We start from the raw sequence: 23,638 nt of genomic DNA, 5'->3' as shown, positions 1-23,638 counted from the left end.
AAGACGACGAGGCCAACATGACCGACGCTGAGCTGGAGCCTCAGCTCTCTATCCTGAATCCTCATCCAACTCGGGCCCCGGGACCTCGCCTCCTTCATCAGCTTGTGCAGCTTACATCAGATGAATCGCTGCCAGCGATTCACTCACTCAATAGCCATGGAGAAGAGTCGACTCTCTCCTACGCTCAGTTCCATAATGCCGCGGATGCCCTAGCAGCTCGGATCTCTCGTTTGGCTGCGATATCCTCCGTGTCGGATGATTTTGTTATACCGATACTCATCCCCCAATGCTCACATCTCTATATCGCGATGCTGGCTATCCTCAAAGCCGGCGGTGCTTTTTGCCCTTTGCATCTAGATGCACCTCCCGAGAGAGTCAGATTCATTCTTCAAGACGTATCGGCGAAAGTTGTTCTTGTCACACGGGACTTGGCATCAAAGATCCCCCGAGACGATCCAGAGAGGGTTGTCTTAGTCGTCGACGAAGAGGTCACTGATGATCCGAATTCATCGCCGAGTCTCCCAATCAGGCATGTTGAGCCTCAACATCTTTCCTATGTCATGTACACTTCTGGGTCAACCGGCACGCCAAAAGGCGTCGGAGTCTCGCACGACGCTGCAACACAGAGTCTTCTCGCCCATGATCGGCATATTCCCAGATTCAGGCGCTTCCTTCAATTTGCCTCGCCGACGTTCGATGTATCAGTATTCGAAATTTTCTTCCCTCTTCTTCGTGGATCAACACTAGTTACGTGCGATCGTGGTCGCATGCTTAACGATCTTCCTGATGTCATCAGGACTTTGCAGGTCGACGCATGCGAGTTGACGCCTACAGTCGCTGGCAGTCTCCTTCGCTCGCGTCAGAACGCTCCTTGTCTCAAGCTCCTTCTGACGATTGGTGAGATGTTGACAGAGTCCGTTATTCGCGAGTTTGGCGGCAGCGACGTTTCGGACAGCATGCTATGGGGCATGTATGGCCCAACCGAGGCTGCAATTCACTGGTAAGTCATTGCATGTCTGTATTGGCGCCGTGAAAGCTAACGCTTCGTAGCACACTTAGACCAAGATACCCTACGGCTTGTTCTTCTTCGAATATCGGATTTCCTCTGGATTCAGTCTCGTGCTTTGTCGTCGCTATCCCCGAAGACGGCGCCCCTTTCAACTTCAGCATACTTCCGAAGGGGGAACTCGGGGAGCTTGTCGTAGGAGGATATCAACTCGCCAACGGTTATCTCAACAGGCAAGAACAGACGGATGCGGCATTTATCGACACTCCTTACGGCCGCGTTTACCGCACCGGAGACAAAGCCATTGTAAATTCAGATGGAACTATGGATTGCCTTGGGAGGATATCAGACGGGCAAGTCAAGCTGCGCGGCCAGAGAATTGAGCTCGGCGAAGTGGAGCAAGCGGCAATGCGGACCACCGGTTGCCACAGTGCTGTTGCCATGGTCCTCGGTGGGATTCTAGTTGCTTTTTGCGCCATTGATGAAGGATTTACCCCGGGTGACTATGTGGAAGACATTCTCAACACTTGCCGTACATGGCTCCCGTCTTTCATGGTCCCCGGTGACATCGTCATCAAGACATGCTTCCCAAGGTTGCCCTCAGGCAAAGTGGACCGGAAACAACTCAAGAACGAGTATACAACGACGATACCGACACCATCGCAACCCAAAGGCCACTTCGAAGCGGCCAGCCCACTAGAACAGGAGGCTTTGTCAATTGTATCAAACTTTCTTGATTCTCAAATTTCTCCGTCGGCTTCGCCTGCATCCCTAGGCATTGATTCTTTAAAGGCTATCAGACTTGCTTCGGCTTTACGGGAAGGCGGTTTTCAAGCATCAGCAACGGACATCCTCAGTTCCAAGACTCTTTCAGCCCTGTTCACCTCTGTACAAGCATCGGGATCAACCTCGACAGCAGACCAAGAAGACCGCGTGCTTGGCCTCAAGGATCCCTGTGAGATACACATCGACCAGGTGCTGGAGCAACGAGCGGACCTGACTTCTCTGAGAGACGACATCACACGCTTTCAAATGTGCACACCTCTGCAAAACTCTATGCTAGCAGAGACATCTGTCAATCCACAGGCCTATTGCAACTGGATCAAGCTTGGATTTCCGGCAAAGACTACGACGGAGGAAATTTTGCAGTGGACGTACCAGATTGCACAGAACAATGAGATCTTACGGTCAGGGTTCGTATTGTGTGATGATAAGTTCGCACAAATCGTCTACAGAAAACTTCCTCAGTCTTCTGTTCAAGTTGTCCCCCAACTGGACGAGAGTTATTGTCTAGCTTCTGATGAGAGTTACTTGCGTCCTCTCAGAGTCCAAATTCTGGAAAGTCAACAAGGTCTTGGGCCAACTGTGCTCTTCCATATGCATCACGCCCTCTACGACGGATGGTCAGCCGACATGTTGATCAAAGACTTTTCCACAATGGCCGACGGTGGAATACCCGAAATCAGACCGCAGTTCCAAGACGTTTCCAGATTTTACGCGGAACCTGCTAACAGAGGCCGCATGGATGAGGCGCGTGAATTCTGGGCGGATCATCTGCTTGGTTGGCAACGACATAATCTACCGCGTCTAATGGGTCGCCCTGCTGATACCGTCGAGACTCAGACTGCAGTTAGAGCGATGCACATTTCGCAAAGCGCCCTAGAGGAGACCGCAACACGGCTTCAATGCCACCCTCAAGTTTTCTTTCAAGCTGCTACGTTATGGCTTTGGGCCGGGTTGCAAGGACAGACGGATGTTGTAATTGGCTCAGTCTCGTCAGGCAGGACCATTCCGGTAACTAGCATTGAGCGCATCATGGGACCTTGTATCATGACAACGCCTTTGAGAGTCAACTTCGCCGGGATTGCGACAATTGTCGACCTCGTTCGCCACATCCAGGGTATGAACCGTGGCGCGCTACAACACGGCGTGTTACCGTTGGCAGACATCAAGAGAATCGCAGGCGTGAACCTCGGAGATGCCCTCTTCGATGTGCTGTTCGTCTACCAAGAGTCTCTCTACAGTCAGCAAGCAAAACATGGTCATGTTCAGGAAATATCTCATCAAGACTTTCTAGAGACCAGCCTTCTGGTTGAAGTTGAGCCTTCCGCCGAGAGCTTGGTTTGTCGCCTGACATACCACACCACCGCATTTACCACAGAACACGCCAAGATTTTGATGGAACAATTGGACTCGGTGGTTTCACACCTGATACTAGAGCCTCAAAGCCAAGTGGAAACTATCGGAAAATCACTGTCCCCAGGGCTCACTTCCATCTTCAACGTCCATCCTGCAACTCTCTCCACGGTCCCGGACCTAGCGGCAATGTTTGAGCACACAGCAATTGTCACACCCGATGCCACAGCCATCCGATTCGCAAGATCTCTTGACGAAGGAGATTTTGACACCATATCGTACAGTAGCCTGAATACCTCGGCTAACAAGATCGCGAGGCATCTTCATAAGCTAGGCTCGAGAGAGGGCGACATTGTGGGCATAATTATGGAAAAATCAATCTGCTTGTATGCCGCCATCCTGGGTATTCTTAAGGCTGGCTGCGCATACTTGCCTCTCCTGCCTACCACCCCGAATGACAGAATCCGGCTCATTTTGACGCAAGCAGAGGTTACAGTCTGTGTTGCCGATGCGGGCGTCTCATCAACTTTAGACGATCTCTCCAATTGTCAATTTGTGGACGCCCTGTCAATCGACTCGGCTGGCACCACGGAGAATAATTTGAGCCTGTCGGCAGACCCTTCGCGACCAGCGTATGTCATCTATACGTCTGGAACCACAGGCACACCCAAGGGCGTGGTAGTCACACAGAAGAACATCATGAGCAACCTGGATGTTTTGTCCAGGATATACCCCCATAGTAACGCTTCTCGTTTCCTGCAAGCATGTTCACAGGCGTTTGATGTCTCAGTCTTTGAGATTTTCTTTACTTGGAAGGTTGGAGCATGTTTGTGCTCTGGTACCAACGATACCCTTTTTGGGGACTTGGAGCGTGCCATCCAGTTTTTGGGATGCACTCATCTCAGCATGACCCCGACGGTTGCGTCTTTAGTCAACCCTCGCAATGTGCCCGCAGTTAATTTCCTCGCTACTGCCGGCGAACCCATGACTGCACATGTTGCAGAGAAATGGACCGGCTTCCTATATCAAGGTATGCTTTACACTGCTTTGAAGGCTTTGACCTTGAGCTAATCACTCTTTTAGGATATGGCCCAGCTGAAACCACAAACATTTGCACCGTCAAGAGGATGAAGCCTGGAGACTTCATCGACCATCTTGGGTTCTCATTTGACAACACTTCAACCTTTGTTCTCGGCTCTACAGCGAACGCAGCAGTTCCCATTGGCTGTGTCGGCGAGCTCTGCTTTGGAGGAGACCAAGTTGCAGCTGGCTATCTAGGGATGAAGAGTCTCACTGAGTCCAAGTTCCTCGAGCACCCGCAGTTCGGTAGAATCTACCGATCAGGCGACATGGGACGGATGCTTGCAGATGGATCTTTGATGGTACTTGGACGAATGGATGACCAACTTAAACTACGCGGACAGCGGATTGACACTGGCGAAATTGGCAGCATCCTCACGAATTCAAGCATTGCTACGTCAAGCGCAGTAGTCATCGTCAGCAACGCAACTACAACCGCGTCTCAATTAGCTGTGTTCTATGTACCCGCGCAACAATCCCATGCTGACTTTAAGACTTTGCCTATCGACGAAGGACTGTTCCAAGCAAACAACACCCTTTTCAGCCTCCTTAGATCACGTGTACCCGCCTACATGGTCCCGAGCTACCTGGTCCCAATAAGTTCTGTGCCGTTGACGTCTAGTGGCAAGGTCGACAAAGCCAGGCTTCAAGCAATTTTCCGCGGCTTAGATCGGAACTACGTCGGCCGCGCTGCAGGCTCTCTCCAGCAGAAGGAAGATGAAAAGTTCTGGTCTGATGAGGAACGCACAATCAGAGCGGCGGTATCCCAGACAACCAATGTAGCAGCAAGTGAAATTGCTCGATGGCAGCCTTTTTCTGCTCTTGGGCTAGACTCTATATTCGCAATTTCACTCGCCAGGTCTCTACAAGCTTCTTTCAGCCGAAGGGTGCCGGTTTCGATGATCCTTCGGACAGGCTGCATAGCTCGCTTGGCCCAGGAGATACTTGCCAATACACCAATTACCTCCTCAAGCACAATTTCTAGTGTCTCCACGCCGTTACCTCGGGAATTCGTTAACGAAGTAAAGCGAGACTTCGCGAAAGAGGGAAAACAGGTTTCTTCAGTTCTACCGTGCACCCCGCTGCAAGAGGCCATGCTTTCGTCAACGACGGGGTCATCCTACTCAAACCAGATGATCTTCAGACTACATATTCCTGATACAGACATGAAGGGGCACTGGGAGCATATGCACCACCGGCATGGCATTCTTCGGACCTGTTTTGTGTCGACTAGAGACTCAAAACGTGCCGTTGCGCAAGTTGTGTTAGACTCTGTGCCCATGACGTGGGGCCTGATCGAGGTAGACAGTCTAGAAGAAGCAGCCAGTCAACACGTGGAAGGGTTGCCCGGTGCAGTGGACTCAAAAATCCCACCACTTTCACTCGCTATCCTCAGGGTAGCAGGAGATGTCTATCTCTCATTTGCATGCCACCATGCTCTTTATGACGGCGTGGCAATAGAGGCACTTCTTGCGGAGGTTGAGCTGCTCGCAGCCGGCCAGACTCTTCCGGCTCCATTGGAGTACGAGCCTATTCTTGCAGAGATTCTTCAATCACCCGACGGAACAAGCAGTTTCTGGAAGAGCCACTTCCAAGCCTTCAAGCCCACTCAGCACATTCTCTCAGCTGGGGGCTCTCAACTTCCTGGATCATCCACGACTATTGTCACGTCGAAGCCGCTTGTCATGTCCCTCGGCCAAATGCAAGCTATGTGCAAGACTTTGGGTGTTTCAGTGCTATCCTACTTCCAAACAGCATGGTCTGTATTTCTGACTCTGGTATATGAGGAGTCAGATATTTGCTTTGGAAATGTCATGAGCGGCAGGGCTTTGGCAGTGGATGGCATTGACCGTTTAGTCGCTCCCTGTTTCAATACTTTGCCTGTCAGAGTTGAAGTCCCCCTATCAACGGAAAGCGCGGCGCTTCTCAAGACATTCCAGAACATCAATCCTCGTCTATTGGAGCATCAGTTTACCCCCTTGCGTTCAATTCAAAACCAGGTTTCGAAGAGTGGTAGACAGCTATTTGACTCTCTTCTCCTCCTTCAGCAACCGAAACCAGATCGTTCTTCTGGTATTTGGGAACTAGTTGAGGATAATGGAACCATGGATGTAAGTCTTAATTATCTGGACGATCGAAGTTTTGCGAGGGAAGAAAGAGCTAATGAAAAATGTACAGGTACCTCTTGTTTGCGAATTGGTCCCGTCTCCGGTCCGTGACCTAATGATCGTTACACTTCACTCTAACAGGTATGTTCCGGACCGTCAGCTGGCATGAAGAAGGGGGGACTAACCTCAAGTGTAGTCCTTTCATGACAGAAGAAGCAGCCGTTGCACTGCTCGACACGTTTTTGTTTGTTGCTCAGCACATAGCGACCCACCCTGCTTCCAGTATTCCTACGCGAGATCATTTGGCGCCAGGGACAAGGCGGGCCCTTGAACGTCTCAAAGTCGATAAGATTTCAGAGACAACTGAGAAATCAGACGCAGACGTAGCTTCCGTCACCGAAGAGTGGAGCCAAGATGAAGACCAGCTCCGATCCATCATCTCCGAGCTCTCGCAGGTTCCAGCCTCAAACATTCGCAGAAACACAACCATCTTCCAGCTAGGCCTTGACAGCATCAATGCAGTACAACTTGCAACCATGATGCGCAAGAGAGGTCTGGAGTTGTCTGCCTTGGACGTCATCGAATTCCCTACTTGTGCGAGACTGGCCACTCGACTACATGTTGTACCCGCGCAAGATACCCGTCAATATAACTTTACGAAATTCGACCGAGAAGTCAGGGACTCTTCGGCTGGTGAATTCGACAAGATCCTACCATGTTCGCCTTTACAATCCGCTATGCTGAACGACTTCATCCAGTCAGAGGGTAAAGACTACCTCAATTACATGTCTTTTGCGCTCAACGAAGACATTTCCGTTGATTTACTTCAGAAGGCGTGGACTGCTTTGCTCGACCACCATGAGATCCTGAGGACTGGGTTCATCTCCACACAACATCGAGATGCCTCTTTTGCAATGGTGCAGATCCCGTCCACACGCTGCCACCTTCGTCTCACGGTTTACAATAATGCGCCCGAGTCGTTCAGTGTCACAAAGTGGAAACTAGACACTGCGCACGAAATTTTGAGCTCAATGGAGCAACCCCCTTGGGCCTTAGCTCTCGAATTAGCGACCACGGGCGTGACAATGCATCTGATTATTCACCATGCGCTCTATGATGCATACTCATTGCAGCTGCTTCTTCGGGATCTGTCATCATACATCTCCGGAAGACCCATGCTCCAACACTCGTCTATCGAGAATGGTCTCTCGGAGATCCTTGAGGCTTCTCTTGATACTAGCGAAGCAGAAACGTTCTGGAAGCAAAAGGCTGCTCAAGTTGTCGTCAACCGTTTCCCTACCTTGACACCCCTGACGGAAAAGTCTCCGGAATCGATGGTTGTAAAAAGATTTTCCAGTGTGGACTTCACCCAACTGTCCGCAAACGCGAAGAGGCTCGGTGTATCAATTCAGGGTATCCTGCAAGCCACCTGGACTCGTATCTTGTCCGCATATCTAGGCGAAGAAGATGTAGTGTTCGGCATCGTCTTGTCTGGTCGCCTGAGCGATGAGACAAAAAACATCGTTCTCCCATGCATCACTACTCTGCCTGTCATCGCGCACAATAGATCATCAAATTCTGAGCTTGTTCAACAGATGCTTGACTACAACAATCAGCTTCTGAAGCATCAGAATGCCCCTTTGGCACAAGTTCAGAGATGGCTTGGGTATCCAAACACGAGAGTATTTGATACCCTACTTGTGTATCAACGAATGCCAACTGACGACGCTCCCGGTTTCCCATGGGAAGTTGTCAGCGATGAGGGCAACTTGGATTATTCAGTTTCGTTTGAAGTCGAACCGCTTCCCGAAGGTAAGATCCAACTGCGTCTGTCCTTCAAAACCGATATTTTGCCCAAGACTCAAGCAATTCATTTGCTGGACCAATTCGACGCAGTGCTACGGCATCTCGTCCAGTGCCCCGAGCAGACGGCAGATGACCTATGGACCACTGATCCGTCGATTTTCTCCATCATACCTCCCCTGGAACCTACGATTCATTCCAACGAACCTTTCCTCCACAGCTTTGTCGAGACCAAGGCTGAGACTCATCCTGACAAGATTGCCCTGGAATTTGTGACCGGTTTCAATGGCGAAACTCCTATCTCTAGACAATGGTCTTTCCGGGAACTCAATGAGAAGGGAAACCAGGTCGCGCATGTTTTGTCACCTCACGCAAAAGTTGGCGAGACTATCGCAATTCACTTTGACAAGTGCCCGGAGGCCTGCTTTGTGATTCTTGGAATTCTCAAATCAGGCTGCGCTTTTCTAGCCTTGGACCCGTCGGCTCCCAAAGCGAGAAAGGAGTTCATTCTCAAAGACTCTGGTGCTTTGGTATTATTGACTAATGTCGATATCGACTTTGCCGTCGAGCAGCCTATCATTCATATAGACGACACTGCACTGGGTCACCAGCCAAGACAATTCAATCCCCCGGAAGGTTTGAGCGTGCAAGACAATTCTTATTGTCTATACACCTCTGGCACCACTGGGACACCCAAAGGATGCGAGATAACTCACGAGAACGCAGTCCAGGCCATGAAGGCATTCCAGAGGCTGTTTGATGGACACTGGGATGAGACGTCCAAATGGTTGCAGTTCGCATCGTTCCACTTCGATGTGTCTGTTTTAGAACAGTACTGGAGTTGGTCAGTGGGGATGACTCTGGTCGGAGCGCCCAGAGATCTGATTCTTGACGACCTTGCCGGTACGATTCAGCGCCTCGGCATTACGCACATTGACTTGACGCCTAGCTTGGCTCGTCTTCTTGATCCAGTTGAGGTCCCAAGTCTGTCAAGAGGAGTCTTCATCACTGGAGGAGAGGCTCTCAAACAGGAAATTCTTGATGTTTGGGGCCCTATTGGTGTGATCTACAACGCATATGGTCCGACTGAGGCAACAATCGGGGTCACCATGTATCAACGTGTACCACAGAACGGCAGGGCATTGAATATTGGCAAGCAGTTCGACAACGTTGGATCATACGTGTTGCATCCAGGCACGGACATTCCGGTCATGAAAGGCGGTGTTGGAGAGCTCTGTGTTTCCGGAAAACTTGTTGGCAAGGGTTATTTGAAGCGACCGCAATTGACTCAGGAACGATTCCCCTTCCTGGAAAGACATGGTGAACGTGTCTACCGCACCGGAGACCTGGTCAGAGTACTACACGATGGCTGTTTTGACTTCCTTGGCCGTGCTGATGACCAAGTCAAGCTGAGAGGTCAACGCCTGGAAATAGGGGAGATTAACCACTCGATTCGAACTCGGGTTCGTCAGGTTAGCGATGTCGCTACTTTGGTGACCAAGCACGGCAGTCTCGACAAGGATCTCTTGGTCACGTTTTTCAGCTGCAAGTCAACGAGTGCTTCGAAGAACGAACTGCAGGTCTTGAGTGGAACAGATACCGCAGCCCTCGTCCGTTCTGTCCGGAAAGCCTGCAGAGACACTCTACCGGGATACATGGTTCCTTCATACATCTTCCAGGTCCCAAGAATACCTCTTTCTCCAAACAATAAGGCAGACATCAAGCAGCTCAACCAACTTTTCCGCACGCTCACCCCTGAGAAATTGGTGCGACTGTCACCGTCTTCAAGCGCAGCTTCTGAGCCAGTCAATGACACTCAGCGCCTGGTCCTATCAACGACGAGAGAGTTCCTAGGAGATGACACGAACATATCTCTATCGAGCAATATTTTTGACCTCGGCGTGGACTCTATCTCAGCCCTAAGGTTGTCACGCCAGTTGCGCAAGAATGGTCTTATTGGAGCGTCGCCCCAGGTCGTTCTTCGAAACCCAGGTCTGGGAGATCTGGCCGAAACTCTGCAAGAGAGTCAGTCTTCGAATGAAAGCAGTGGTGTCCAAGAGGCACGCCAGCTCATTCACGCATTTGAACACAGATACCGGTCCTTGGCCGTTCAAGAGCTTGGATTGACGGATGATCGAGACATCGAGTACGTTGCACCATGCACGCCTCTTCAAGAAGGAATGCTTTCGCGCTTCATGTCAGATCAGGACGAAGGTGCCTACTTCACTGCGTTCCGCCTCAAGCTTGCGCCAGCAGTATCCATTGCCAAGCTCAAGAGCGCCTGTGAGAACATGGTGAAAGCGCATGCGATCTTACGAACTAGCTTCATCCAAACACCTGCTGGTTTTGCTCAAGTCGCAGTCAAGTCATCTCAGCTCTCATGGAAAGATTTCCGTGATCGTAGCCCCGCCGAGCTCGAGTCACTACTCTCCAGTGCTCTTCCAGACCTAATACATCAGAACAGCAGGAATGTTTCAAATCCTCTGGAGCTGATTGTTACTCAACTGGGCGAGGAGACTGTCCTTGTTGTTCACATCTTCCATGCGCTGTACGACGGCTCAAGCTTCGAATCCATGCTTCGATGGGTGTCTGCTGAGTATTTGAACCAAGAACACGAGACATCTCCATCTTTTCTGGACACCCTCGCTCATGGTCCTTTGGCAAATTACGATTCTAGCCGCCAGTTCTGGGTTGAGCATCTGAGTGACTGCTCCTTCGATACCCTTCCTAGGTTGCGCTCAGAAGATGCTGCTGGTATCATCACAAAGACCAAGACTTACTCGGCACGCAATCTGGAGACGTTGCGTAGATCTCTGAACGTCACCCTGCAGTCGGTTGCGCTTGCATTGTGGACCTCTGTCATCAAAAAGCACTTTCCAGGCAACGCTGCTACTGGAGTCATTGTTTCTGGCCGATCTATTGATCTGGAACAGATTGAGAATACCATCGGCCCGTTGTTCAACACACTATTATTCTATGCTGGCCTCAAAGAGGGTGACACTTGGTTATCCCTTATCCAGAAATGTCATGAGTTCAACACTTCCGTACTGCAATTCCAGCACGTGCCGCTACGCAACATTCAAAAATGGTGCACAAAGTCTAGAGGCCGTCCCATCTTCGAGAATCTGTTCGTGTTCCAGATCCAGACACCTCCATCCACAGAGCCATCTGGCATGTGGTCCGTCATGGACGACTACAGTGTTTCTGACTACCCCCTGGCCTTCGAAGCATCCGCGACCCCAGACGGCCAGTTGCGCATCCAGATTGTCGCGCACAGAGATGTAGCCGACGAATTGACGATGAGCTCTTTGTTTGAAGAGATTGATGACGCCATGGTCGACGTGACATCCAGGGCCACTCATTCCTTGCCTGTTACCGCGAATCCTTCCAGGGAGGCTTCAACAGCGGCATCTCCCCGCACACCACTGACTTCAAGACCGGAGTCCGTTGATGGGGAGATCTCGAAAGATTACCAGCTCGACTTGAGCCTGTCAGATTTTGAGTGGAACTCAACTGCGTTGGCTTTGAGGAAGGAGATTGCCGCCCTGGCTGGTGCTTCCGAAGACAGCATCACAGAGAACATGGCGCTGCTTCAATTAGGTCTTGACAGCATTGATCTCGTCAAGCTCTCTGCAAGACTCAAACACATCGGCTATGAGCTCACTTTATCTCAACTTATGCGTGCGCAAACGATCGCTGCGATGTCCAAAATCTTGAAGGATAAGAAGGCAACTGAAACTGAGGTCGATTGCCAGTCGGGCTTCGATGAGCTCAAGCGTCACTTATGGAGAGCAGTGGAAGCAACTCAATTCAACCTAGACAACGTGGAGGCTGTCTTGCCTCCTACCCCTCTGCAGGAGTCTATGATGGGAGACATGCTACAGTCAGACTTTCTCCAGTACTTCAATCATGACATCTTGGAGCTGGCCGATGGACTAGACCTTGACAGATTTGAAAGGGCCTGGAAGCAGACCGTGGAACGCTCACCAATACTGCGAACCGTTTTCGTCCAGATTGAGGATCCGGACGTGAAGCAGACTTTTGCCCAGGTTGTGTTAAAGTCAGATTCTTGCTTACTGGCCTTGTGCAAGTATGAAGCAAATGGTCAGAACGAGCCGCAGACCATCATCCAACACCACAAGGAGACTGCACAAGCCGCGAACGGGCAAGGCAACTTACTTCAATTATCCCTCCTATCTACGGGCTCGAGATCTCTGCTCATTCTATCGATTTCACATGCTCTGTACGATGGCTGGTCATTGGCCTTGCTACACCAAGACATTGCTGCCGCCTATCGAGGCCAGTCGGTTGATCGCCCGCCAACTGAGCCATTCCTGCGAAATCTGATAAAAACACCAACTGACCAGTCAAGGAAGTTTTGGTCTCAATATCTCGCAAACACTCAGCCGTCTGTGCTGCCCAAGAGGCAATCTTCTGACGAGCTATCAAGGGACGTCACTCACCGTACGGAAGCTATCTCTAGCATCAAGCAGGAACAAGTTACTGCATTCTGCAAACGTTATGCTGTCAGCTTGCAGGTTTTGGGTCAAGCGTGTTGGGCATCGGTAGTTGCGACTCTGATCCAGTCTCTTGAGGTCACTTTCGGTGTGGTTCTTGCTGGCCGAGACTCTGAACAATCGCAAGCTCTGATGTTCCCGACGATGAACACTGTAGCAGTCCGTTGCTTCCTCCACGGCTCTACTACGAGCTTCTTGCGCTACCTTCAAGAGACGATGAGCGATATCACGGAGTTCCAGAACTACCCTCTGCGAAAAGCCCAGAGCGCTGCGGGCGGGCGTCTCTTCAATACTCTCTTCATCCTCCAGAAGAGCCCCAACTCAGGACCAGACGACGTCCAGATCATGAAGTCTATTCAGGGGTCTTCCGCAACCGACTTCGCTGTCTGTGCTGAGTTGGAGGTCTCCCCCAATACACTTGTTTGGCGCATTGCTGGACAGAATGCCTTTGTGTCTGAAAAGATGACGCAGCAGTTACTTCATCAGCTTGACAGATCTTTGATGTTCATTGTCAATACACCTGAAGACAATCTTCTCCGCTTTGAGGGTGACCAGGTTTCTATCTGTCAACTGCCAAAATTCCACTCCAAAGCAACGACGCCCTCGTCTTCGGGATCGACACCAACAACGAGGCCATCTGGAGATGATACTGAGTGGACACCAGATGAGAGCGCTATACGAAGAGTACTCTCGCGAGCAGCGAATGTAGAAGTCCAGTCAATCAGCGAAAACCACACCCTTTACAACCTGGGTCTAGACTCTATCAGCGCCATCAAAGTGGCGGCGCTTCTGCGCAAAGAGGGTATCAACCTTGGCGTTCGCGCGCTCTTAACTTCCAGCTCAATCAAGGAGATGGCCCGGCATGCCCAAGCTACTCCTACCAGTTTTGATGCTGCACCAGAAACGCAGGGTATTGCATCCAGATACAAGCTACCCACTTCTATCAACACGCAAGCGCTGCTTTCCAGTGCTGCCTTGTCCGAGTCGTGTGTCGAGGATATTTTGGCACCACTCCCGATGCAAGTCTACATGGTCTCCGCGTGGCAGAACGCAAATGGTCGTGTTTTCTATCCCGAATTCTTTTATCGCCTCAAGGGGTCTGTCAAGATTGACCAACTGCAGTCAGCATGGGCTGCTGTGGTGGACTCTGAGCCAATTCTCCGAACTTGCTTGGTCGCTACTGGCGAAAGATCACTGCCCTTCGTCCAGATCATACTGCAGACTGATATTGACGGACCCCACAAGCGGATTGTCATTGATGGACAACGTCCAACCGCGGAAACAAAACAATGCTACCCGCAAGTGCAACTCAGTACGAAGCAAGAAGACAACGAGTCGTGGGCACTGAAGTTACGTATTCACCATTCTCTTTACGACGGCTTCAGCTTGCCGGCTCTCATGCAGAAGTTGCAGGCAACAATTCAGTCGGAAGCTTCTGATATAGTAGTTGATCTGGGTTCATGGAGGGCATTCCTTGCTTCGAGCCATGCGACTGAAGTCAAGCAGAACAACAAGGCGTTCTGGTCCAAGTATCTGAACGGTGTTGACCAGTCGACAAGCGATGGTCACGCAGATCAGTCTGTCTCATTGAGCCGAGTTGCTCTTCTCAAACGCTCGGTTGTCCCGGAAGTTGGCCGTCTCCAGAAACGTTCTGCCCAAGCCGGCGTTGGACTACCGGCGCTTTTCTTCGCCGCCACAGCAAAAGCACTCCAAAAGTTCAGAAGTCAGGGAACGAGAGACATTGTCTTTGGTATCTACTATGCTAACAGATCATCGACCAAGGAATTGGCCAGCACGTTCCCCACGCTCAACTTGGTGCCGCTCAAGGTGTCTCTGACAGCAGATCTTGACATCCTCCAGATTGCCAAGTATGTTCAAGAGGACTTGCATCACATTTCCTCTCATGCAGCTGTCGGACTTTGGGAGATCAAGGATTGGACTGGGCTCGAGATCGATTGTTTTGTCAACTTCCTCCACCTCGGTGAAGACAGCAGTGAGATGCCGGAGATCGGCAACGTTTCGCTGGAGCCAATTCACAATCTCGGCGAGACAGATGAAGCCAGCAGCAGCAATAGCAATGATGCCGAAGAGTGTTCGGCACGCTGGCTGAAGAACAATGCGGTCAAAGACGCCTTTCCAGTATGTGCCCCCATTTAGCTAGAAATTAATCACAAAACATGGTATCTAACGTTTTACAGGACGCACTCGATATTGAAGCCTCGATCAATGCGGGTGCAATGGACATCGGAGTCTTCGGAGCATCGACGAAGGTGTCTGAAGATACTGCCGAAAGGTTGATTGGACTACTCGGTGGTTTACTGAAGGATTTGTAAGGTTCGATAGGGGCGTTAGGTCTTGTACATCCAGATTTCATGTGCTATTTGATACTTGTAGTTTTGCTTTGCTTTCTGCTAGGATGGTAATTGCCACCGGGATTATTGGGGGTTATTACCTTTTATTTGAGGAATTATTCGCATGACATTGTTTTGTGCAATCGTAAGCAACCCAAACATTTACCTTTTCCATCTCCAACGTGCCTTTTCAGGATACGATGGCTTCATCTCTGATGCCAAGCCGTGTCGTCGTGATCGCAAGCAACACTTCACGTACCACCCAATACGTTGCACCCAACCTGTCATTTAATCAACGCATCATGGATCACTGCGGCATGGACCGAACCGCTCAGCTGAGTGGCTGAGCCTTCCCGCGAAACGTCGAACCGCCTTCTTGAAGGAGTTCGGGTTCACACCAACAGCAGGTGTCTAAGCCTCTTGGCGACTGTTGGCTAATGGCTTGGTACCACGTTAGTCGAATGGCAGTCTACGAATCCTGTAGCCTTCTTTAAGCAGAAAGTGCCATTAGCCGTCTTAACCCCGACTGGTGCGCTGACAGCCTGACATTCTCCTTCTTCCACTTGCCCAAGTCAGGTAGCCGAAAGTTGCCTCACTGTGCTGATGCGGGAATAGGGGATTTTGGGGGTTGAGAACTCGAGCGGTGGTCCATGCAAGGCACGCCCGGATATGAAGACCAGATCGATAAGGTCGTCCCATTGCACTAGCGGAGCGATCCCCGAACAGGCAGGTCTGCGGCTAATGCTGACAGGGAATACAGGCATCATCTGCCGAGACCATCACGCGGACCGGGGGGAAGAGTTGGCCCATTGGACTCCGTCAACTTTGGGGTTGAACGCTGTAGCAAATGGTAGGTCTGGAGGATTGAGGAAGTCGAGTCTGTTGATAATCGATATCTCGTATCTCGTACGAATACAGAAGAATGAACCAGAATGGCGAAATGTCTCAGCCGGCGGGATGATCACTTCATCTGCCCGATTTCCCATTCCCGTATCCGCCTTTGTGCAGCAAGCTCTGGCCATGTGCTCCTCCATGAAGAAAGTGACACGGGCAAGGCGTGAAGCTTTGAGATTACTACCTCCTCTATTCGTAGTGATTATTTTGGCGATTGGAAGCTTATTGACCCCTTGCGACGACCAAGTTCTTTTGCTACAGCATGTTAATTTGTTACAATGTACGGATATTTTGTCTGCCTTGCGCTTCCGACCTTCTGCGTTGAGATGTGATGCAGAATTGACCAGAGTTGGCAGCTGAGGTCTTGTCATGACAACATAATTGTTCGATTGCTGACAGGCCCGGGATCATGTTTCCCCTCATCCCCCACTGACTAAGAGTACAGCAAGCGTTAGTTATTTTGGTCATAGCGAGTCAATCGGAGAGTCGGGGGAAAATCGCAAGCCACTCGTTCTTAATCCATTCCCAATATCACCTACCTAAGCTAAGCGTTGCATCAACGGCGGTTCCTGAAAAAGAGCGGCATTGAGTCTGACTCGACCAGACAAAAGGACCATGGTTAGTTTCCTGGAGAATATCTGCTAGCGGCGCAGATTGAACTGCAGTTTAAGGTATCGATCCCGTTGCGGGCTCTGCGGGGCCTTTCTCCGACATGATTTGCAGAGTTTATTTGTTACGTGATAGAGCCCTTTGCGCTCACCGCGCTTGTGAGAGGCACGCGATGAGAGAGGCCCCCCCGCGGTGCAACGCTGTGCATGACCACGAGTCGGTTTATGCTTAAGCTTTCGTTTCTATCTTTTAGTTAGTTTGACGTCCATCTCTGAGCCGCATTGATTGTACGTTGGAGGAGAAGCTTGCTAACCACCTGCCAATGACGAATAGTTCATCCAATATCCTTGGACCCTTGAAGTTCGGTCTTGTCTACGCCGTTGCACATTTCTAGAACGGTGGCGCTCTGGGTTCGCAGAGAGCATGGAGAAATTCAGCCCGAACACCTGCTGCTCAGTGCCGAATCCCCCATATCGCCAAGAAACAACTGCAAGGTAAGCCGTCGCCAAGACGCCAACGGCGCAAACGAAGCATTAATGTAACCCTCCCGCTGCCTAGTATCAAGGATGGCAAGAAAACGACCTTCCCTCTTCTCTCACGAAGAGATCCGATAAACGCGAGCTTTGGTATTGGAGATGCGGCCCCCGGACCACTGGCGGATCACGCAAGCATATCGAGTCGCGCTCGCCATGTATCGTGGACCCCGTATCGCCAACAACCTCCCGGATAGAGCCCCGATTGTCTCGTGGAGTGGTCCTTTTGACCAAGAGCTAGCGATCATGAGGCCCCATATCGTATCCTGCCTGGTCTTACTGCTTGATTGCAACTCAGCCTCTGCAGCAGGGCACTCGGTAACATGCAACTCCGAAGAGGAAGCTCCTTGGCTGCGTTGAGGGGCACGAGGGGATACACGAAGGCCGACCCCTTCAAGTTCAACGGTAGCTCCCTCAGAGCCTCAAAGATCATGAGATACTTAAATCGATCATGATTCCCTCGATTTTCGATGTTTTGAAAGGAGCTCGTTAGGCACTCTCAAGTCCCCAGCCCCTCGTTCCCTCCTCTCCCGCACCTCTCTCATCCTTCCCGCCATGTATCGCTCCATGAAGAGCTTGGCCCTCATCGGCCTTCTGGGCCCGACCTCGCAGGTCTTTGCCCACCCGGCCACCAGCCACAACATCGGCCGCCGCGGCGTCGATATCGAGGCCTTCCGTCTTCCCCAGCTTGGCTCTTACACCAACGCTACCCAGACGGAGGCAACCCCGCCCATTGCGCTCCTGAAGCGTGCCAACTACGTCGACACCGCCACCGAGCTCGTCAAGAAGCTTGCTCCCAACGCTGAGTTCCGTGTTGTTGGTGACAACTATGTTGGAACCAACGGCATTGGCCACGTCAACTTCAAGCAGACTGTTCACGGTCTTGATATTGACAACGCCGACTTCAACGTCAACGTAAGACACACTTCCTTTGCTTTGGTGTAGGTATCACTCGACTGACATGTTCTATCTAGATTGGCAAGGATGGAAAGGTCTTCTCTTACGGCAACAACTTCTTCAAGGGTGACCTCCCCGAGGCCAGCCCCCTGACGAAGCGTGACTTCAAGGACCCCGTTGCCGCTCTCAACGGTGCCAAGGATGTTCTCCAGCTCCCCGTTGAGGCTACTTCTGCTACCGCTGAGGCTAAGGAGGGCACGGAGGTTTATGCCATCAAGGGAACCTCTGGTGCTGTTTCCGACCCCGAGGCTAAGCTTGTCTACTTCATCCAGGCCGATGGGACTCTCTCCCTGTCCTGGCGTGTTGAGACCGACATCTCTGAGAACTGGCTGTTGACCTATGTCGATGCCGCCACCGGCTCCAAGGTTCAGGGTGTTGTCGACTACGTCTCCGATCTTGCCAACTACCGCGTCTACCCGTGGGGTGTCAACGATCCCACCGAGGGCGACCGCGTTCTAGTCACCGACCCCTGGGATCTCTCTGCCTCGCCGTTGACCTGGCACAGCGACGGCTCTGCCAACTACACCACCACCCGTGGCAACAACGGCATTGCTCAGTCCAACCCCAGCGGTGGCACTGCTTACCTTACCAACTACCGCCCGACCAGCACCTCGTACAACTTCGACTACGAGTACTCCACCAGCTTGACCACCCCATCCGCCTACATCGATGCCTCCATCACCCAGCTCTACTACACCGCCAACCACTACCACGACCTGCTGTACACGCTCGGCTTCACCGAGGCTGCTGGTAACTTCCAGATCAACAACCAGGGCAAGGGCGGTGCCGGCAACGATTTTGTCGTCCTCTTCGCCCAGGATGGTTCCGGAACCAACAATGCCAATTTCCTTACTCCTCCCGATGGCACCAACGGCCGCATGCGCATGTACCTCTGGACCCAGTCGACTCCCCGCCGCGACTGCAGCTTCGAGGCCGGCGTCGTCATCCACGAATACACCCACGGTCTGTCCACCCGCTTGACCGGTGGTCCCGCCAACTCCAACTGCCTGAACGCCGTCGAGTCCGGTGGTATGGGTGAGGGCTGGGGTGACTTCTTCGCCACGGCCATCCGTCTTAAGCCCACCGACACCCGTGCTACCGACTACGCCATGGGCGCCTGGGTCTATAACAACCCTGCCGGTATCCGCACCGTTCTCTACTCTACCTCCATGACTACCACCCCCAACACCTACTCCACCATCAACGGCCTCACCAGCGTCCACCGCATCGGTGAGACCTGGGCCACCACTTTGTACGAGGTCCTCTGGAACCTCATCGACAAGCACGGCAAGAACGACGGCCCCAAGCCCGAGTTCGACGCCAACGGTGTCCCCACCGATGGCAAGTACTTGACCCTGAAGCTTGTCCTTGACGGTATGGCTCTGTATGTATCCCCATTACTGCCACTCGTTCCGGTCAATAGACTAACAAGACCAGGCAACCCTGCTCTCCCAACTTCATCCAAGCTCGTGATGCCATCCTCGACGCCGACAAGGCTCTCACTGGCGGATCCAACCTGTGCGAGCTCTGGACCGCCTTCGCCAAGCGTGGTCTGGGCTCCGATGCTGTCTACAGCTCTTCTGCCCGTCGCGATGGCTTCACTATCCCCACTGGCGTTTGCTAGAGGAAGAATCTTGTTCAAATTTGATAGCGTAGATACCAGAATTAGTGTAATGTGTAACGAGACTAAACTCAACAATTGTAAAGTAACGCGCAGCGTGATATTGAGCACTACGAAACGATACCCCCCTTCTTCCTCGCAATATTTGTCCCACTCTTCCTCCTACCCATCCTATACTCTCTCCTCCTTCTCGCTCTGCTATTCTATTCCTCTTCCTTCTGCTCATCATATCTCTCGTCCGCCACGGCTATCTTCTCTACATTCGGTCCGTATTTGGCATGCACTGTTGCTTTCCACGCCTCAAAGGCGACAAGCTCGCCGCCAACTCTGATATAACCAACCGGAATCTCTTCGATCGAGTCTCTACTGGACGGAGGCAGTTGGAAAAACTTGTGATCCTTCCCGCATGTTATGTCCCTGACTCCATTGGTCTCAATATCTGCGTAGCATGAATTGCAGAGGCTAGGGCCAACGATACAAGTTGTACAGAGCCAAATCCCAGTGGGGATATTGGTCTTGAACCCACATTGCTCAGAGCAGATGAAGATCGAATTATCGAGCATCTCCGGCATATCGAGCCAGGGCTTGATTTCGGCCTCGTCCATTTCCTCTGACAGCTCCTTTGTTGTCGCTTCTCCGGGCTCTTTCTCTTCTCCTTCCACTGCCGTCTCTTCTGTGCTGTCCTTTGGGCTCTCTCTCTTCGGACACTCGGTCATCCGATCGGTCGTCGGCAGTTCGATGGCTTTTCTCTTTGCAGCGGCTGCATCCTCTAGACGGATCTGTCGCTCCTCTTGCTTGCGCCATTCCTCCATCTTGCGTTCATAGTCTGCTTGTTCAGCAAATCTTGACACAGCCATCATCTCCCAGCATGCGATTATGTGAGCTTCATCGATGAACGCGATGAACAAGAGAGCCAGATCGCGGAACGAATCGTAGTCATTGCTGACATCTTCGTCGGAGAGCATCTCGAGTCTTTGAGCCGTGAAATTGGCAACAAGGTCTCTGGCGCGGTCTTGCTTTCCGTCTAGGTGAAAGAATCGGGCTAGCTGGAGTAGGCAGAGATCAGGCATTGGAAAACCTTCATCTAAGCCTTTGAGCAAACCCTCTGTCTTATTGGCGTAGATTTTTCTTGTATCGGCGGAGGTATTTTCAGCGAAAGCTTTGTTGTTGTAGGCGACTAGAAGAGTAGAAGCGACATCAAATTGCATGAACGGTACTGGTACTCGCTCAATGACACAGTTCTCCTTGAAGATACCCTCCAACATCATCACACCTTCGTCCTCGTGACCAGGCCGACGGAACAAACCGATAGCGTACCACATATTTGTGTAGTTATTCCAGTACGGGTCTCTTTCTTGGTCACTGGACTTTTTGTTGGTGCCTCTCCACATCTCCGCGAGCAAATCCCAGCGCTCGGTACGATAGCAAGCGTTCCACATCGCGTACCAGAACTCCCCAGTGTTGTACGCGGTTCCGTCGCCAAGGATTTTGCTGGCCAGATTCATGCCACCAAATGTGAATGAATGGAGCTTCTCGCAGAACTCGATAATGAGTTTCCATTCCCTGCGTTGCCCAAGCTTGTTCGCGATGAATTGGCGGTAGCTCCCGGCTGCAGGGTCTTGAGTTTGGTCCAAGGCCTGCAGGTAACTATGAAATGCCTTTTCCGTACCGGAATTGTCGGGCATGTTCCAATAACGATCGCCCAAGGTTTCTAGTACACCCGCAAATGACTCCCGATCGTACTGGTTGAGTGTGCCGGGAGGACGATTCGAAACTTTCTCAACGATGCTTTCGAGAACCGAGATCGCCTCGGCGTCACGATCCTCGTCGAATGAGCGGGTCAGGTTGTAAGCAGCGAACCAATCATCAGGATTAAGTTTGACCGCTCTCCGGGCTCTCTTCTCGCACTCATATTTCGGCATCACGATGTAGTATAGTAATGTTGGTATCCCTATTACAGGGTAGTTGGTTCGAACCGTAGTTGACGAAGAGATCAATTGAACTATATGAATATCTGCGTAGTAGGTGTAAAAAGGAGGTTCCAACCGTAGGTTGGGCTGGCTACGATAATCGTAAATAGGGCCCCCAATTGGCCCCTGCGCAGTCGGCTGTATGCCGCGGTCGAATTGGACTTCCAATCCGACAAGTAACCTCGCCATTTGCGCCTCCCAGTGTGCATCATTCTCTTCAATGCCAAGTTCTTCCTTCGCCCATGTCTCTACCGTGTCAAATTCGGTCATAGTAGGTCGGAAGATTTCATCGTCGTCAATCCCGGACTGTGTGGCAGCCATAGGGTCCTTTTCGCGTTGCTTCAACTGCGAACGTTAGCCTTCTTCTTTCCTGATGACTTCTGGCTCGAGATCCCTCATAAGGTTGCGAGTTCTTACCCGTTTAACGAGCCCAAAAAGCAGACTGAACGCATCCGCCATGGTGTTTTGATAATGAGTTACCTCGAGCAACTCCTTAACAATCACTCTTGCTGCCGCTTCGTACCAGCTCGTCCCACCAATGCCATCGAAATTGCCCAGCGTGCTTGGTGCATCCTCTCGGTCGCGAAGCTTCGACATAACCATTGAGTCGTCGGACCACTTGCTCATGAGATATGCGCCCCTATTTGAGAAAACCCAAGTTCTCCAGTTCCCAGGCATTAAGACATCGCCTATTACGCATAACGCATCCCTATTAGGGCCATAGTCTCTTATAAAGTATTGGTATCCCTATTATAGGGTAGTTAATTCGAACCGTAGTTAACGAAGAGATTAATTAAACTATATAAATATCTGCGTAGTAGGTATAAAAAGGAGGTTCTAACCGTAGGTTAGGCTAGTTATAATAATTATAAATAGGGCCCCTAATTAGCCCCTGTATAGTCGGCTATATACCGTAGTTAAATTAAATTTCTAATCTAATACTAACTTTTTCTTTTTTTTATCGATTTAATTACTATAGTTAAAAGTATAATTCGACCTTAGGCCCGTTTACTAAGTCGTCTCCTTTTCCCCCTTTTTTTTACTCTTTTTATATAACTTATCCCTCTATTTATATAATAACTTTTTTATTACTTATAAATTACTTTAATCCCTAATTTAGTACTACTTTTATAAAAGCGTTTACGAGGTTATTTTTATTATTAATCTAATAGATCTTAAGTATCTCGCGCCTTTTATATAATTACCTAAGGGCTATAATATTAATTATAAGCCTCTTTTCTTTCGTCGTTTTTAATTTAACGAGGTATTCGTATAGCGAGTAAGAATCGGTATAAATAACTATTAAAATAAGTAAAAAGCTAATTCGATTAGCAATCTTTTTTAACGTTATTAAAATTATATAAAAGAGGTTAATGCTATTAACTATACTATAGACCTCTAATATTAATATACTTCTTATTACTTACTTATTTTTAATTAATGAGTAATAGATTATATTACTATATATAGTAAATTCGCTCTTACTTATACTCTTATTAACTAGGATAATAATATACCCTAATTACGAAGTAAGGTCGTTATTATTCGTAAATAACCTATTAATAAAGACGTAAAGCTTATTAATTATAAGATCGATTAGGTAATAAACGAGACTTTAATCGAGATTCGTTTTTTATTACTTAAGCCGCTTATTAAGTACTTCGACGTTTTATTTAGTTAAATCTATAGCCTATACTACCCTAATATAATTAAAAGTTACCTCGGGCTAATAAATACTTATAATATATACCCCTCGCGCGAGCTTAGTTTTATATTACTTTTTAATATTAGTTACGTTCGAATTAACGAAGTTAATCTTCTCGCCTTACCCCTTTTATTAAAAAACAATAGTTTCCTTTTTAATTATAAAAATCTTATTATTAAATACTAAGGGTATATTTATTATAAAGACCTCTTTTAGCTTTGCTACGAAGCCCGCTTTTTAAAGCTTTTTATCCTCCTTTTTTATAAAATTAATATTAAATAGGCTTAATATATCGTTAGTTTATATTCTAACGATCTTAAATTAGTCGCCTTCGTACTCTATAATTAA

General features: G+C 50.1%; 3 protein-coding genes across 3 annotated transcripts; 2 read left to right on the top strand and 1 right to left on the bottom strand.

Moving 5' to 3' along the window:
- Nucleotides 1-17: 17 nt before the first annotated feature.
- CLUP02_11406 (amino acid adenylation domain-containing protein) lies at nt 18-14,983 on the top strand (the record flags this gene model as incomplete). Its single annotated transcript, XM_049290374.1, has 6 exons — nt 18-1,000; nt 1,051-4,172; nt 4,226-6,333; nt 6,401-6,471; nt 6,527-14,789; nt 14,849-14,983. The coding sequence occupies 6 exons, from the start codon at nt 18-20 to the stop codon at nt 14,981-14,983; spliced, it is 14,682 nt and encodes a 4,893-aa protein (XP_049147519.1).
- Nucleotides 14,984-17,193: 2,210 nt separating this feature from the next.
- On the top strand, nt 17,194-19,618 carry CLUP02_11405 (fungalysin metallopeptidase; the record flags this gene model as incomplete). Its single annotated transcript, XM_049290373.1, has 4 exons — nt 17,194-17,257; nt 17,531-17,952; nt 18,012-19,378; nt 19,432-19,618. 4 exons carry the CDS (start codon nt 17,194-17,196, stop codon nt 19,616-19,618), a joined length of 2,040 nt encoding a protein of 679 aa, XP_049147518.1.
- Nucleotides 19,619-19,818: 200 nt separating this feature from the next.
- On the bottom strand, nt 19,819-21,906 carry CLUP02_11404 (uncharacterized protein; the record flags this gene model as incomplete). Its single annotated transcript, XM_049290372.1, has 1 exon — nt 19,819-21,906. The coding sequence occupies one exon, from the start codon at nt 21,904-21,906 to the stop codon at nt 19,819-19,821; it is 2,088 nt and encodes a 695-aa protein (XP_049147517.1).
- Between the last annotated feature and the right edge of the window lie 1,732 nt (nt 21,907-23,638).

The sequence above is a fragment of the Colletotrichum lupini genome, chromosome 5 (assembly GCF_023278565.1).
Source record: "Colletotrichum lupini chromosome 5, complete sequence".
Taxonomy (NCBI): domain Eukaryota; kingdom Fungi; phylum Ascomycota; class Sordariomycetes; order Glomerellales; family Glomerellaceae; genus Colletotrichum; species Colletotrichum lupini.
Note: the sequence above shows the minus strand (reverse complement) of the source record. Positions and strands in the feature narration are given on the sequence as shown.